A 15123-nucleotide genomic window follows, 5' to 3' on the forward strand; every position below is an offset into this window, starting at 1 on the left:
CCCGGACAGGTCATGATCAGCGCATGGCTGACATAGATGAGGCGGCCACAAGTATTTCAGCAAGCTATTTGGATTAAAAAAAAAATATTATCGTCGTGAAAAGGTTACATGGCCTCGTCCCTTGAGCGAGTTGTGATTTGAGGACGCGGGCTCAGCCTCACCTTATTGGGACAATAAAGCCATTATTAAATTATTACATTTGAGAACGCTTAATTGCATTTTGTATAGTTTTTTTTAAAAGACCCCAGCACCTTGTTTGAAAACCCCTTGTCTATAAATATTGGAAAAAATAAAAACAAATTTTTGTTAATTATTAGACATTAAATTTTTTTAGCTGAGACATTTCTCTTTTCTTTTAAACAGGTTGTTAAAACTGGTGGAACGCCAAAAGTTCCAGACTGTTTTCAGCGCACTCCTAAAAAACTTTGTATCCCAGAAAAAGCTGAAATTTTAGCTGTAAATGTTGACTCCAAAGGTGAATATTGTTTGCTTTTATCACACATTTTGTTGTGAATTTTCCCTGTGCATCTGCTTAACTGTTCTGTTGTCTTTCATCCTGCAGGAGTTCATGCTGTGTTGAAAACAGGCAGCTGGGTACGGTACTGTATCTTTGACTTGGCCACCGGCAAAGCCGAGCAGGAGAATCACTTCCCCACTAGTAATCTGGCCTTTCTGGGCCAGAATGAGCGTAATGTGGCCATCTTTACTGCTGGCCAGGTGAGACAAGCTATGTTTCCATCACTCTGTTTTAATATGCATTTTGAAGTATTGAATAAGAAACGAGTGATAGAAACGCCAAATTTTGAATAAAACCTTAATTTTTAAAGTTTTTACGCTCACTTGAGGTGGTTTTTGACTTGTGCGAAAAAGAGTTGATGTGAATAATGGGAGATGGAAATGCATTTTGCGAATAAATTCCTCCAAGCGCATCAAAAAAAGTCACTTGACTTTGCGCTATGGGATGGCAAAACCTGACTAACCAGTGGACCGATCTCATTCCACAGCATCTGAAATGTTGTTATGGTCATTCAGAAATGCACGAGCAAAGTCTGTCATCAAAGTATTTCTGTATAATTGCCTCCCAGAAATGTCTCGCACGACTGCATTCCCAAACAGCACAAGCGCAAATACTTTATTATATATGAAAATTATTATATTCTCCTACTTTTCTTAGTGATTTATAGTGCCAGTTTATCAGGAAGTGACGATTTTGTTCTTTTTGACTGGTTGAATGGAAACGATGCTTGTTCGCAAATGTTTTATGCGATATTCCAGTTTTGCGCATAAGTTAAATTCACAACTTTGGATGGATACCCGGCTACAGTCACACAGTCTGATACGTTTCATGCACTTCAGTTTCTCTTTGCTTGTTTGAACTTTCTCATCTTTGCATCCTCAGGAGAGCCCCATCATTTTGAGGGATGGTAACGGCACCATTTATCCCATGGCTAAAGACTGTATGGGTGGAATACGCGACCCTGATTGGCTAGACCTCCCGCCAATTGCCAGCCTAGGCATGGGAGTTCATTCACTTGTCAACCTTCCCAGTAACACCACAATCAAAAAGAAAGCAGCCATCATCATCATGGCTGTGGAGGTATGATACACCAACCTGCTAAACATTAGACATTCAGTTAGTGCTCTACCAATCCCTTGACACTTAGTTTTTCCTCAAGGAGCACATGTGCTTCTAATTTGAAAAATGAAATGTATTAAAAAATTTGTTTTTCAGTAATGAAAGGATACAAGATGACATTTGCATGCAAAAGAATTTAGTTTGTACGAATACAAAAAGTACACAAGGTTTTTAAATATTTATGCTGCAAACTGCTTTAATTATAGAATTATAATTATAGAATTATTTACCAAAAGCAAATTAAAGCATATATAATATATTTAATTGTGTAATTATTAAATACAGTTTTAAGCAGATATTTGAAAACCCAGTATACTATTCATATTATTTGTTTTGTATTTTTTATTGTTTAATATATTTTGTAAAAATATTTTTGCTTGTAAATGTCTCCTTGTATGCCTTTATTAAGGATAAACATTATTTAATAAATTATTTTCATTGCACCCCTAAGGTTTTTTTAATACGCTCCTAAATTTATCAACTACATGCCAAATACAGTTTGTGTAACTGAAATACCAATAATGACCAGAAAAAAAGTTTAATCAAACAATCCTGAAAAACACCTAGACTCTTACTTTGACATCTTTACTTCCTATATGTAAATGCCATGAAGTAAACACTCATCAGAGGAACATTCTGTTCTATCACAAGCAATCTGTTGGCATAAATGCGCATATTCAGTGATTGCAAATTGCTCTGAAACGGCAAGCCCGTAGAACACACGCAGTGCTGCGTTTTTACTTTGAAACGCTGCAGTGCTCACATTTATTTAATTAAATTGTCACCTCAAATTTACAACCTCTTGAAATGATGATTAACACTTACCTTGAATTTGAATTGTTCACATGTACTAAATAGGGGTGGGACAATATATCGATATGGCGATATATCGTTGTCGTTTTCCATGCGATACGAGAATCGATATCTGGCACCAAATATCGATATTTTAATTATTACAATAAGGCGCTCTATAAAGATTTCCCTGCCCGCAGCGTCTAAAAATGCCTTCTTTCCAAAGCGCTCTGAGCAACCATGAGAAACACTCCAGTTAAATTTTTAAATGTACCAGGTTTATATATGTATAGGCTATATATAAAGTTGATAAGCAGTTAAATGTGTTGGTTTACACACAAAGAAAAGTGTAAGCTTTTAATCATTCCAAGAATAAAATTATTAATTTCCTTAGCATATTCAATTTGATTTACAGAACTTTTGTACTGTTTTCTGGACTTGAATAAAGAGAGAACTTGCACTTAACCTTTTCACAGTCATTTTGTTTTCATAGTTAGATATCGTGATGAATCATTATAGGATTGTCTAGCAATATTACCGATTATCGCAGAATCGATGTATCGTGATATTATCATACCGTGATTCGTATCGTGAGGTACCCTGCGATTCCCACCCCTAGTACTAAATACATTTTACAGTTTGCACATGTTTTTAGTCTCCAATGCAAGTGAAATGCTTGAGCCTATATTTCCGGTTGGTTTATTGTTTGCTCTCTGCGTTTCAGAAGCAGACGCTGATGCAGCACGTGCTGCGTTGTGATTACGAGGCGTGCAGGCAGTACCTGAGCAGTCTGGAGCAGGCCATGCTTCTGGAGCAAAACCCTCACTCTCTGGACGCTCTGCTGGGTCACCGCTGTGACGGCAACCGCAACGTCCTCCACGCCTGCGTCTCCGTCTGCTTCCCTGTCAGCAACAAGGAAACCAAGGAGGAGGAAGGTTAGCATGCAGTGTTTTCAGTGTTATTTTAGTATCATTGAGATGCTATTACAATGTTTAATAAAAGGATAGTTTGCCAAAAAAATTTAAATTGTCGTCATTTACTTTCAACTTGTTCCAAACCTGTATGAGTTTTTCTTTTAAGCGCACAATAGGGGTGGGCGATATGGCAAAAATATCATATCACAAATTTTTTCACGATAGATACATGATTTTATCACGATTCTTTGTCATGTTGGTTTTACTATTTTGCAAGTAGTTGCAATTTCCCTGTTTTAAAAACAAAGCCTTACAAGGTAACAAAATCAAAAAGAATGGCAGACATTTAGGTCAAAGTGGGCAAAGATAAAAATCTGTCATTATTTTATCTTTGTTATTAAAAAAGAACAAAGATGCGTCTTACAAATACACATAATATACAAATAAAACAAACAGTAGGCTACAGTAGCTGTATTTAGCAGTAGCATTTAAGAAATGTAATTAACAAATATAACAATAAAACACTATATACACTTTATACATAAATTATACATTGATTCTTATTAAAGCAACTGTATTAAAATTCTTCAGTGAAGAGTAGTGAGTGATTTTTCTTTGTTTTGTTTTATTACTATTATAGGGATAGCTCACACAAAAATGACAATTCTGTCATTTACTCAGTTTTTATTTTTTTTAAACTGAAAGTTTCTTTCTTCTGTTGACAGTTGCTGGTCCTCAGTTACTTCCATAGTATTTTTCCCCCCACTATCATGTTTGGTTACCCACATTCTTCAAAATATCTTCTTTTGTGTTCAGCACAAAAAAGAAATTAATACCGGTTTGGGACAACATGTGAGTAGGGATGGGTATCGAGAACCGGTATTTTTTTTAAACCGGTACGTAGAGCTGGGCGATATGGCCAAAAAAATTATCAGTCGATATCGATAATTATCACGATAAATGTCATATCTTTATTTCTTTCAAGTTTAAAGTCAGATTTTTGCTCCAAAGTGAAAGTTGTAGAAACCAGACCATTCATTTTCCTTGACAAAATAAATATCTAAATAGAAAAAAAATTATTTTCTTAGTTTCTGCATGTTCTAATGAGTGATATTGTTTCAAATCAAGAAACGGGTTTGGGTTGCCTGATAATTTTAATAATAATTATATCACTTTTTGTCTCTTAGAAATGCACATTTGATAGTAGCTTGAGTTAGGATGCAGAGGGAAATATTTGTTCATTATCAAAATCAGTAACATCTCTAAAAATTGTAGCAACCTCAGTTTTATGATTAAATTTATTCTGACCAAGGACTTATTTATTTTTAAATTAAGCATCGGTCTCTCATAGTAACATGCATTTAAATCATGATAAACAGTTAAAACCACACATATAGCACGTCAATACCATGGTAAAAATATAACTATATGGTTTTAGGTTGTCTGTTTGTATTAAAAACAGTAGTCTAAAAACATTCAGTATAAATGCACACATGCTTAATCACAAATGCATACTACAATTATATACCATTACTCCTTTAATAAAATTCAGTGTGAATATCCCAAATTTCTGCCAGAATACCATGGTGCAGTGTGTGTTACTACAGTAAATCTATGGAAAATGATGGCGATGTGTAGATTGAAAAGCCTTCTGACTGTCTCGTTGCGCCCAGTGTTTCTCCTGTTTGGCTTTAAACTAGTTTAAATCACAGAGTCATTTGTGTTCATCGCTCTTTTTGTGCTTCACACTGGATCTCACAGTGCTGCTTAATGCTCGTGTGACCGAGTAAACACATCTGCTCTAGTGAGCTCACGCCACGCGGCAGTTTGAACTGTGATCTGAGCGGATAAACGGTCCGTGTGGCGCGATTCAAATGAGTCGCGCTGTTTCGTTCTGCTTTTGGCACATAAACATTATATTGAACATTTATCGAACTATTCATATCGTTTTATCAAGGAAAATTATATCGATAATTATCGTTATCGCCCATCCCTACCGGTACGTAATTTGGTCAATACCGGACTACCGATAAGCTTCAAGACAAACGATACTGTTATCGATACTTGTTGTTTTATCTCTGTATACTTCAATGTTAATGACGAATTAGAAGCTGTTGCTTGTAATTTTCTGTCACTGAATGATGTGGCCGACATTTGCTTGACATCCGTGTGATATCCATGCGCATGTGTGGTGTGTGTTTGCGTGCAATCAGTGGCGACAAGAGTGAAACGTTTTTGAAAGTGTGGGCTCACGATACAAAATTAAGCGACACCAGTGTCAGATGCAGTAGTGTAATAGTGAACAAGGGAGGCAACACTAGTAATGTAATGAAACATTTACTAACAAAACACATCTACCTCAAGCAATGCGCTGTACTTTGTCTCCTGGCTCCAGCTCCAACTGCAAATCGCAAGACACATTCACATCAAATATTGTTTTGGTAGAGTTACACTCATGAGGCTTATTCGCTATCACAAAAGTACATTATTTCCACATGCTTTGAAGCCTTGCCGGTTAAACGTTTCATTTGCGTGCTGTTTTAACATGCGCTTATTCAGAGCACGTACACCCGAAGCGTCCATACACTAAAAGGCCGGTCAAACAGCACCTGTTTACTTAGTTATCTTAGTTATTGTCTGATTGCGCTAATACTGTCAAAAACAAACAAGGTTTACATATAAACAGTTATGTCTAAAGTGAAAGTAAGCCGTTGAGAGAGAAATGGATGCGCGCAGCTCTTAAAGGGACCGTATTAAACATGCTGCCGCTTGTCATTAAAGGGATAGCAATCGGCAGTATGTTTTGTGCTGTCGTTTTAAGACCTGCACACATCTAAAATACAGGCACGCATCCGTTTACTTTCACTTTAGACATACACAAGGATTACATTATAAATACAGTTGGTTGTTTTTGACCGTATTGGCGCAATCAGATGTGAAATAACTTAGTCCAATAATAAGGCACTGTTGACAGGCTTTTTAGCGAGCATGCGCTTCAGGTGTAGGTGCTCAGAGAAAGCACATATCAGAGCAGCGCGTGAATGAAATGTTTAACCGGCAAGGCTTTAAAGTATATGCAAATGTACTTTTGTGATTGCGAATAAGTGCAGTGTCCAGTGAGTGTAACTTTACCGCTGAGATAACATTGGATGTAAATGTATGTGGCATTGTACAGTATATAAGCTAAAAGAAATTCTTACAGGTTTGGAACAACTTGAGAATTTTCATTTTTGGCTGAACTATCCTTTTAATTTTTTTAGTTAGTTTTTATTTTTATATTTTCTGTCTTTTATTTACATTTTTAGTTTGAAGTTTTAGGTATTTTGTTGTTGTTTTTTATTAGTGTTTTTTTATGTATAGTTTATTTAAGTTTGAATTGTTTAGTATTTAAACTTAAAATAAATGGACTTCAGTTTATTTTAATTCAGTTAATGGTTAAAGTTTAATTTAACAAAATAAATTTATTTCCGTTAGTTGCCACAGCAGCATTTCTATTTTTAAGGAACAGAGTTGATGACATTCACCATAATATGGAGCTGTATAGACATCATGTACTTGTTTTCGGTGATGACAAGTGAGGCAGTTTTGCAACGCAGACGATGTTGGATGTTTTTCCAAACCCAGCCTGAGATGACTTGAGTGATGTGCGATGTGTTTCAGAAGCAGAGCGGTCTGAAAGGAACACGTTCGCTGAGAGGCTGTCCGCTGTCGAGGCCATCGCCAATGCTATTTCAGTGGTGTCCAGCAACAGCTCCGGGAACCGCACGGGATCGTCCAGCAGCCGGGGGTCAGTGTTCAGACTCACTGGCATACAGAAAAACATTTCACCAGAAGAACATTTAAAACTAGTGGTCGACCGATATATCGCCAATGCCGATATGTGACCCTGGACCACAAAACCAGTCATAAGGGTAAATTTTTTGAAATTGAGATTTATACATCATCTGAAAGCTGAATAAATGATTTTTCCATTGATGTTTGTTAGGATAGGACGATATTTGGTTGAGATACAACTATTTGAAAATCTGGAATCTGAGGGTGCAAAAAAATCGAAATATTGTGAAAATCGTCTTTAAAGTTGTCCAGATGAAATTCTTTGCATTGCATATTACTTATCAAAAATTATATTTTGATATATTTACGGTAGGAAATTTACAAAATATCTTTATAGAACATGATCTTTACTTAATATCCTAATGATTTTTTGCATAAAAGAAAAATTGATAAATTTGACCCATACAATGTATTGTTGGCAATTGCTACAAATATTCCCGTTCTACTTATGACTGGTTTTGTGCTCCAGGGTCACATAAATTGGCCGATATTTGCATTTTTCAAATATCGGTATCAGCGGATACATTTTTCTGTTTGGCCGATGCATTTGCGGCGGGACTTTTATTTTGATGGCGCTGGTAATGGCAGCGCCTGAGCACAGTGCTCACATTCTCCCTCTTGTTTGCCGTCCTCTTAAACAGTTCTGTCTAATACGGATAGAAGAAGGCTGTCTAATAATCAGATAGAACTGTTAAACAAAGGGATTCAAATGTATACAGAAAAGTATTATAACGATTGTTTGCCTTTCTATTACTAATAATATAAAAACATTGTAATACTTTCTCGTTTTCCGTCAGCATTCAGCAAATATGCATTTATATCATTTAAACAAATCTTTGAATGGGTAATGAACATTTAATTGCACAAACCTTGCAAACTTAGTTGAATCCTGTTGTGAGATCTTGTGAAGTGTGCATGTGACCTGCATGATTGCGTGTTTTCTCTGCGTGACTGTTGGTGCGAATTGAATGTTTTAAACATTAAATTCGAGATTTCAAATTATGCTACGCTTTATACATTTGCCTATTGTCATATTCATGTCATTTTCACTGTGTGCTGTATGTAAAATGAGTGTTACCTTGGCTTTATTTGAAAAAATATGATTCGCAATGCACACACACTTCCCAGAATACTGAGTGCTCTGTTGGTTACAGTGTTTACTTCATTTTAATTATATTTTTATTAAATATTTATTTATTTGTGGAAAATGCTTAGTCATCTAAAGTATGTTTATTTACACATTTTTAAATCCATTTTCAAATTTCTTAAATATTAATTAAAATAAAATTTATATCGGCCACCCTGCTTTCCAAGATATCGGCATCATTGTCAAAAAACCAATATCGGTCGACCACTATTTAAAACAAACAATTGGCAGTTTATACAAACTCCAAAGATTTAAGGAAAAAAGAGTAATAGAGGGCAGTAGGGCTTTTAATTCAACGTAAACTCTTGTGGCTTCTCTCTGACCACCTGTCACAAAAGACAATTTTTGAACACATTCATTGTATTGATTTTTACTAGTATTGACAATTGCCTTTTGATTGCCTTTCTTTGAACACATTATCATTTTAGAAAAAGCCAATAGCACTCAACCTGTAGTTAATATGTATTGATTTAAATCAGTACATACACCAATTTGAATACGTGTGTATATGTTGAATAAAACATATTGTGTATTTTAAAATTGCACTTAAATGTACATGATTTATTTTGAGATTGTATGGGTTTGTTATAAATCCATGCATTATTAATTTTATTTGTGAATTTTATCTTGGTCTTAGGTCCTGGTCTTATCTTGGCCTGTTATACTTTTTATCAGTTAATGCATTTCTTTCCAATGAGCACATGATTTTTTATTTTTTGGCTCCAACATAATCAATACCTGCTAATAAATCATTTTTCCGTTATCGTAGTTTATAGTTATATGCTAACCAAAGTGGGATTAACATTCAACTCGTTCTTCTTCATCAGTATTTGTGATTTGAATTTTGTGAACGCGAGTTCCTCATTTGCTATGTTATAAGCCTGGCTTCGGATGCTTTCGCTTTTGAATTTGCGATCTTGATATCACATTTTACAAGAAAAGATAATTGTCTGTTGTGCTTATATCTACTATACACCATTCACTTTTCACAGACTAAAACAATTATTTGAAAGATGGATTCATTATTCTTAATGAAAAGCACAACAACAATAAAACCGCTAATGACAAACTAGCTTATATAAAGTTTATTAACAAAAACAAATAAGACTAGGCATAGCATACACCATGTACTGTATTATATATATTGACTAATAAATTGCAGAATGTTTAGCAAACTGTGTGGAATCAAATAAATAAAAACAAATTAAAAGAGAGACTCAATAGCATAACCTGAGCTAAACCGCTTTTCAAAATGAAGACAAAAAGAAAAGAAACTAAATTGGCTGTCGCACACCTTTGCAGTCATACTGAAAACCAGTGGTGTAATGCAACGAAGTAATACTACTTCGTTACAGTAGTTAAGTATTTTTTGGGAGTATCTGTACTTTACTTGAGTTTTTATTAGGGATGCACCGATACCACTTTTTCCAGTACTCACCCGATACCGATACTTTTATTTTTGGTACTTGCCGATATCGAGTACCGATACCAATATTTTTATTGCATTTTTAAAAATATTATTACAGCTCTAGATGAAGCATGACTTTATTAGAGCCATAAAGACAAACGTTTTGCTGAAAAATGCACAATACATAATTTATAGCCTAGGGTGAAGTCATTATGTACATTCACAACGATTTGGGACAAATGTTATGTTATTTAATAGAAAACTGTGAATGGCGCTCTGTTCCGCAGCAGGATTTTCTGTCGGCTGCATTTAAATGTGCATCTGGAGTCATGTGTCAAAATAAACAACACGTTCTGTCAGTGATTTTCACCACTAGAGGCCACTCTCATACTGTATAATGCCAGCAGACCCTTCTCAGCCCCTCCAGCAATGAATGCAAACCGGAAAACTATTTTGCCGATAACCGATAGTTCCAGCAATCAACTATCGATGCCGATTAATCGGCAAAACCGATGAACAAGTTGACCTCTAGTTCATATTATGTTTAGGCATACTACTTTATGTATTTTAACAGTGTTGTTCAATAAACCATGTTGATTACTTGGTTTTGATACTTTATTTGAACAAATGATTGTCTCATCGTTAGTTTAATATATATACAAATATAGTCATACTAAAGCCTGTTTTCACTTAGGTCTATTTTTATTACTAAACATATCAGATAATATTTACTACTGCTAAAAATATATTACTCAACTGTCAAAATAATCAGTAGATTATGTGATTACCAAAATAATAATTATGCTCTAGATTAGTTAAAATATTTAAAAATACTTTGTTTTGCTTTTTGTGATTAAAAGAGAGATTTAGTCATTTAAATTCTTAAAAATAGTATTAAAATATTGTCTCGTTCTAGTAAACCAAGTATCTGTATTTTGTCTCATCTCATGAACTAAGTGTATTGTCACACCGCTAGTGTCTACAAGCATGATTTGGCTCATAACTTTCCAAGTGTATGATGAAGCTTTTACTCTTCAATCATATATTCATGAAAAAAATTACTTTGAATAAGGAAAGCGATAACTTTGCCATTAGTATCCTTTCAAATGTTAAAGTTGCCATTGCATGCTTTGCATGTGCTGCAATTTATTTGTAACATTTTGTTTTATTAGAATATGAAAGATAATAATGATACTGTGATCTCTGATTTTAGTTCTTGAAAACCAAAAAAGTAGTGCTTAAAGTCCTTGAACGTCCTGGAATTTCATTTTGCAGTTTCTGTGCGAAACCTGTATTCAGTTAAACCCACTAGATGTGGCGCTGCTACGAAAAAGAGAACAGCAATGCGGAGGTGTTGTTGTTGTTGTTGTTTACGGTGAAACCGAAACAAAGCCATTCACACAATGTATATTTATTGCATTTTCTAGAGGGACATCTATCACCGTTGCACTCACGTCTCCCACAAGAGAGCCGCACGTTTAGAAAGCCATGGAAAATTAATGCAACTTCAACTTTTAAAAAAACATGTCTCGAGACTTTATGGCGGTTTTCCCCCATCCCACTGCATCTCATGTTTTTAAATAGAAAAAAGTGCTCTTTGTGATTGGTTTTCGGTCCTTTGTATTAAACTATACATGCATACATGATGCTGTTTTGTTTCTTATCGTTTAAGCAACTTAATTATATATGGTTAATAAACTATTTTAAACATTATGCTCTTTTTTCAAAGGTAGTCGTGTTATTTTATTGCTTTGAGGAAACGTGCATTAGTAATATTTTGCTCAATGCGCCCTCTTGTGACCTCAAGAGAAAAGCCAAAAGCTTTTTTCCCCCCTAACTAAAATTATGCCTTTTTAAATTTGAATATAATTTGAATATTGATAATATTCAAGTACAAAATTCAAATTTAGTGTTTCAGCCAGTTTGACAGCCCTACATAGCAGACGCTTTGGAGTAGAGCAGACCATGCACTCGCACAAATGTGAGAACGTCAAATTGTAACTTGCACATTCTCAAAAAATGGTCGCAGTCTAGAGCCCTGTAACATGATGAAAATGGCTTTTCTGCTTCTGTACTTTGTTGTTGGTGTACAGTTGTTTCACGTTCTTTGTTCTCGTTTCTGTAGCTTGCGTTTGAGGGAGATGATGAGACGCTCTCTCCGCGCTGCAGGTTTGGGCCGCCACGAATCTGGCCCTTCCTCCAGCGACCACCAAGACCCTGTTTCACCCCCTATTGCACCTCCCAGCTGGGTACCAGACCCTCCACCAATGGATCCTGGTGAGTTCAGCGGTTTTTGGGTCATAACTAGGGATGGGTACCGAGAACCGGTAATTTCTTGGAAGGTACGTAATTGGGTCAATACCGGACTACCGATAAGCTGAAGGTCAAACGATACTGTTTTCGGTACGTGCCTTTTTATCTCGGTATACTTCAATGTTAATGGCGAATTAGAAGCTGCTGCTTGCCATTTTCCTTCACTGAATGATGTGGCCAACGTTTGCTCGATGTGCGTGTGTCATATCCATGCGCATGTGCGATGTGTGTTTGCGTGCAATTAGTCATGGCGGCAAGAATGAAACATTCGAAAGTGTGGGCTCAAGTTACAAAACTAAGCGACACTAGTGTTGGCTGCAATATATGCAGTAGTGTAATAGTGAACAAAGGAGGCAACACTAGTAATATAATTAAACATTTACTAACAAAATACAACATCTACCTTAAGCAATGCGCTGTACTTTGTCTCCCGGCTCCAACTGCAACTCGCGAGACACATTCACATCAAATGTTAATTCAGCGGTAGATTTACACTCATGAGACACTGCACTTATCTCAAAAGTACATTATTTGCATGTGCTTTAAAGCTTTGCCGGTTAAACATTTAATTTGTGCACTGTTCTAACATGCGCTTATTCCGAGCGTGTACACCCAAAGCGTGCATACACTAAAAGGCATACGGCACCTGATTACTTATTTTAATTACCGTCTGATTGCGCTAATACTGTCAAAAACACACAAGGTTGACATATAAAAACACTTTAGTTATGTCTAAAGTGAAAGTAAACAGTTGAGAGAGAAACGGATGCGTGCAGCTCTTAAAGGGACAGTACTAAACATGCTGCCGCTTGTCATTAAAGGAATAGTTCACCCAAAAATTAATTTACTCAGTCATGTACCAAATTAATTTCTTTCTTGCGCTGAACACAAAAGATATTTTGAAGAATGTGGGTAACCAAACAGTTGCTTGTCCCCACTGACTTTGATTGTAGGAAAAAAAAAAAGGAAGTCACTGGCGACCAGCAGCTGTTTGGTTTCTCACATTCTTCAAAATAACTTATGTTCAACAGAAGAAAGAAACTCATTCAGGTTTAAAAAAAACTTGAGAGCGAGTAAATGATGACACAATTTTCATTTTTGGGTGAACTATTCATTTAATGTTAATAAAATAAAACATGGAGAAAAATAACTCGCTGCTCTTCACTGAATAACTTTAATACAGTTGCTAAAATTCAGCAGTATTAAAATAACTTTTCAGATCATATCTTTTTGCACCAAATAGTATCGATAAGTACCGTTATCGATAAGCAGTATCGGTATTGGTATCAGTATCGATAAAGTGAAAACGATACCCATCCCTAGTCATAACGGATGTAATGCATGCATGTGATGGCCTGATGTCTTACAAAACCATCTTCTCCACTAGACGGTGACATTGATTTCATCTTGGCCCCTGCAGTGGGCTCCCTTACCACTGCTTCCACAGGCACCAACCAGGGACCCAGCACTTCCATCATCCCAGGTATGTGAACCGGCCTCCCAAAGGACAATCTGCGCCAGTGGTTCTCGACTGGTTTTACTCCAGGACCTAGATTTTGCTTTGGACATCCATAATGACCCAATCAGAACAGTGTTACTTCAGTATAATTGATTAGTAGTATTATAATATAGTTTTTGTTGGTGTTCCTGTGGCTCAGTGGTAGAGCATTGCGTTAGCAGCGCAAAAGGTCGTGGGTTCAATTCCCTGGGAACACACATACTGGTAAAAAAATGTATGGATAAAAGCGTCTGCTAAATGCATTAATTATTAAAATTAAATTGTTAATATTTTGTATTAGATTTTCTTTTAATATTTTAATTTAATTTTAGTTAAAGTTGTTGTAATTTATTTTTGTCTTTTTATTATTATTTTTAAATATGACTAGTATTTAATTTAAAAAATATTTTTTGTTATTTTAGTAGTTTCAAGTTAAATTAAATGGAAATGTTGCCTTGGCAAATGACATAAAATACGTTTTTAAAAATATATATTTTATTTCATTTAGTGTTTATTTCAAGTAACAAAAAATATCATTTTTTAACTTGTGGTTTCAGTTAATGAAAATAACCCTGAATTAGAATATACATGCAACCTGTTTTTCAGTCACAATCCCTCCAGTTGAGAACCACTGCTCTGTGCTGTCATTTATAAAACTCTCTTGTAGCATGTTTTTAATATTTCCCATGTCTTCTCAAGGACCTTCTTCTGAACCATCAGTAGTGGAATCTAAAGACCGGAAGGCCAACGCACACCTGATACTGAAGCTGATGTGTGACAGCGTCGTCCTGCGACCTCACTTAAGAGAGCTGCTCTCTGCCAAGTACGGCACACTCCTGCTGCTCTAAGTGATAGCCAGCCTCTCTTTAGCAGACGTTGAGTGTTTGTTTTGCTGTTGTTTGATAGGGATGCTCGTGGGATGACTCCATTCATGTTGGCTGTGAGTGGGAGGGCTTACCCAGCAGCCATTACTGTTTTAGAAGCAGCACAGAAAATAGCCAAAGGTGAGTATATGGCTGCAGTTTAACTCCTTTGTGATTTTAGTATTAATAATATACATTATATACAGTGGGTACGGTAAGTATTCAGACCCCCTTAAATTTCACTCGTTGTTATATTGCAGCCATTTGCTAAAATCATTTAAGTTAATTTTTTTTCCTCATTAATGTACACACAGCACCCCATATTGACAGAAAAACACAGAATTGTTGACATTTTTGCGGATTTATTAAAAAAGAAAAACTGAAATATCACATGGTCCTAAGTATTCAGACCCTTTGCTCAGTATTTAGTAGAAGCACCCTTTTGATCTAATAAAAAAAAACAAAAATTAATTTAATTCTTTTTAGGTTTTTTTTTTTTTTTTCCCCCCCCCCCCAATATTTATTTAAGTTTTTTATTTTAATTTTGGAGTTTTGTCTTTTTTAGTTTTTTTTTTTTTAAATGTCTGCTGAGTTTGTATTTATTTTTGTTTTATTTTAGGATTTCAAGTTAAACTAAATGAAATTGAAAAATTTTATTTTTACTTTTTTCTTTTTCTTTTCAATTGTATTTAATTACAGTTAACACTATTTTATTTCA

The 15123-nt window shown here is 35.4% G+C and overlaps 1 protein-coding gene across 1 annotated transcript in view; it reads left to right on the plus strand.

The window, feature by feature from the left end:
• The window catches only part of LOC107565742 (E3 ubiquitin-protein ligase UBR5-like), a 109026-nt gene that overhangs the window by 39751 nt on the left and 54152 nt on the right, over nt 1–15123 (plus strand). The window contains exons 16-24 of the mRNA XM_016251011.1: nt 364–475; nt 563–717; nt 1400–1597; nt 3153–3363; nt 7003–7129; nt 11857–12008; nt 13432–13527; nt 14242–14365; nt 14449–14546. Coding sequence (XP_016106497.1) covers nt 364–475; nt 563–717; nt 1400–1597; nt 3153–3363; nt 7003–7129; nt 11857–12008; nt 13432–13527; nt 14242–14365; nt 14449–14546 — 1273 coding nt within the window. The remainder of the gene's footprint in view (nt 1–363; nt 476–562; nt 718–1399; nt 1598–3152; nt 3364–7002; nt 7130–11856; nt 12009–13431; nt 13528–14241; nt 14366–14448; nt 14547–15123) is intronic.

This window comes from Sinocyclocheilus grahami, unplaced genomic scaffold (genome assembly GCF_001515645.1).
Source record: "Sinocyclocheilus grahami isolate Dianchi unplaced genomic scaffold, SAMN03320097.WGS_v1.1 scaffold1024.1, whole genome shotgun sequence".
Classification (NCBI taxonomy): Eukaryota; Metazoa; Chordata; class Actinopteri; order Cypriniformes; family Cyprinidae; genus Sinocyclocheilus; species Sinocyclocheilus grahami.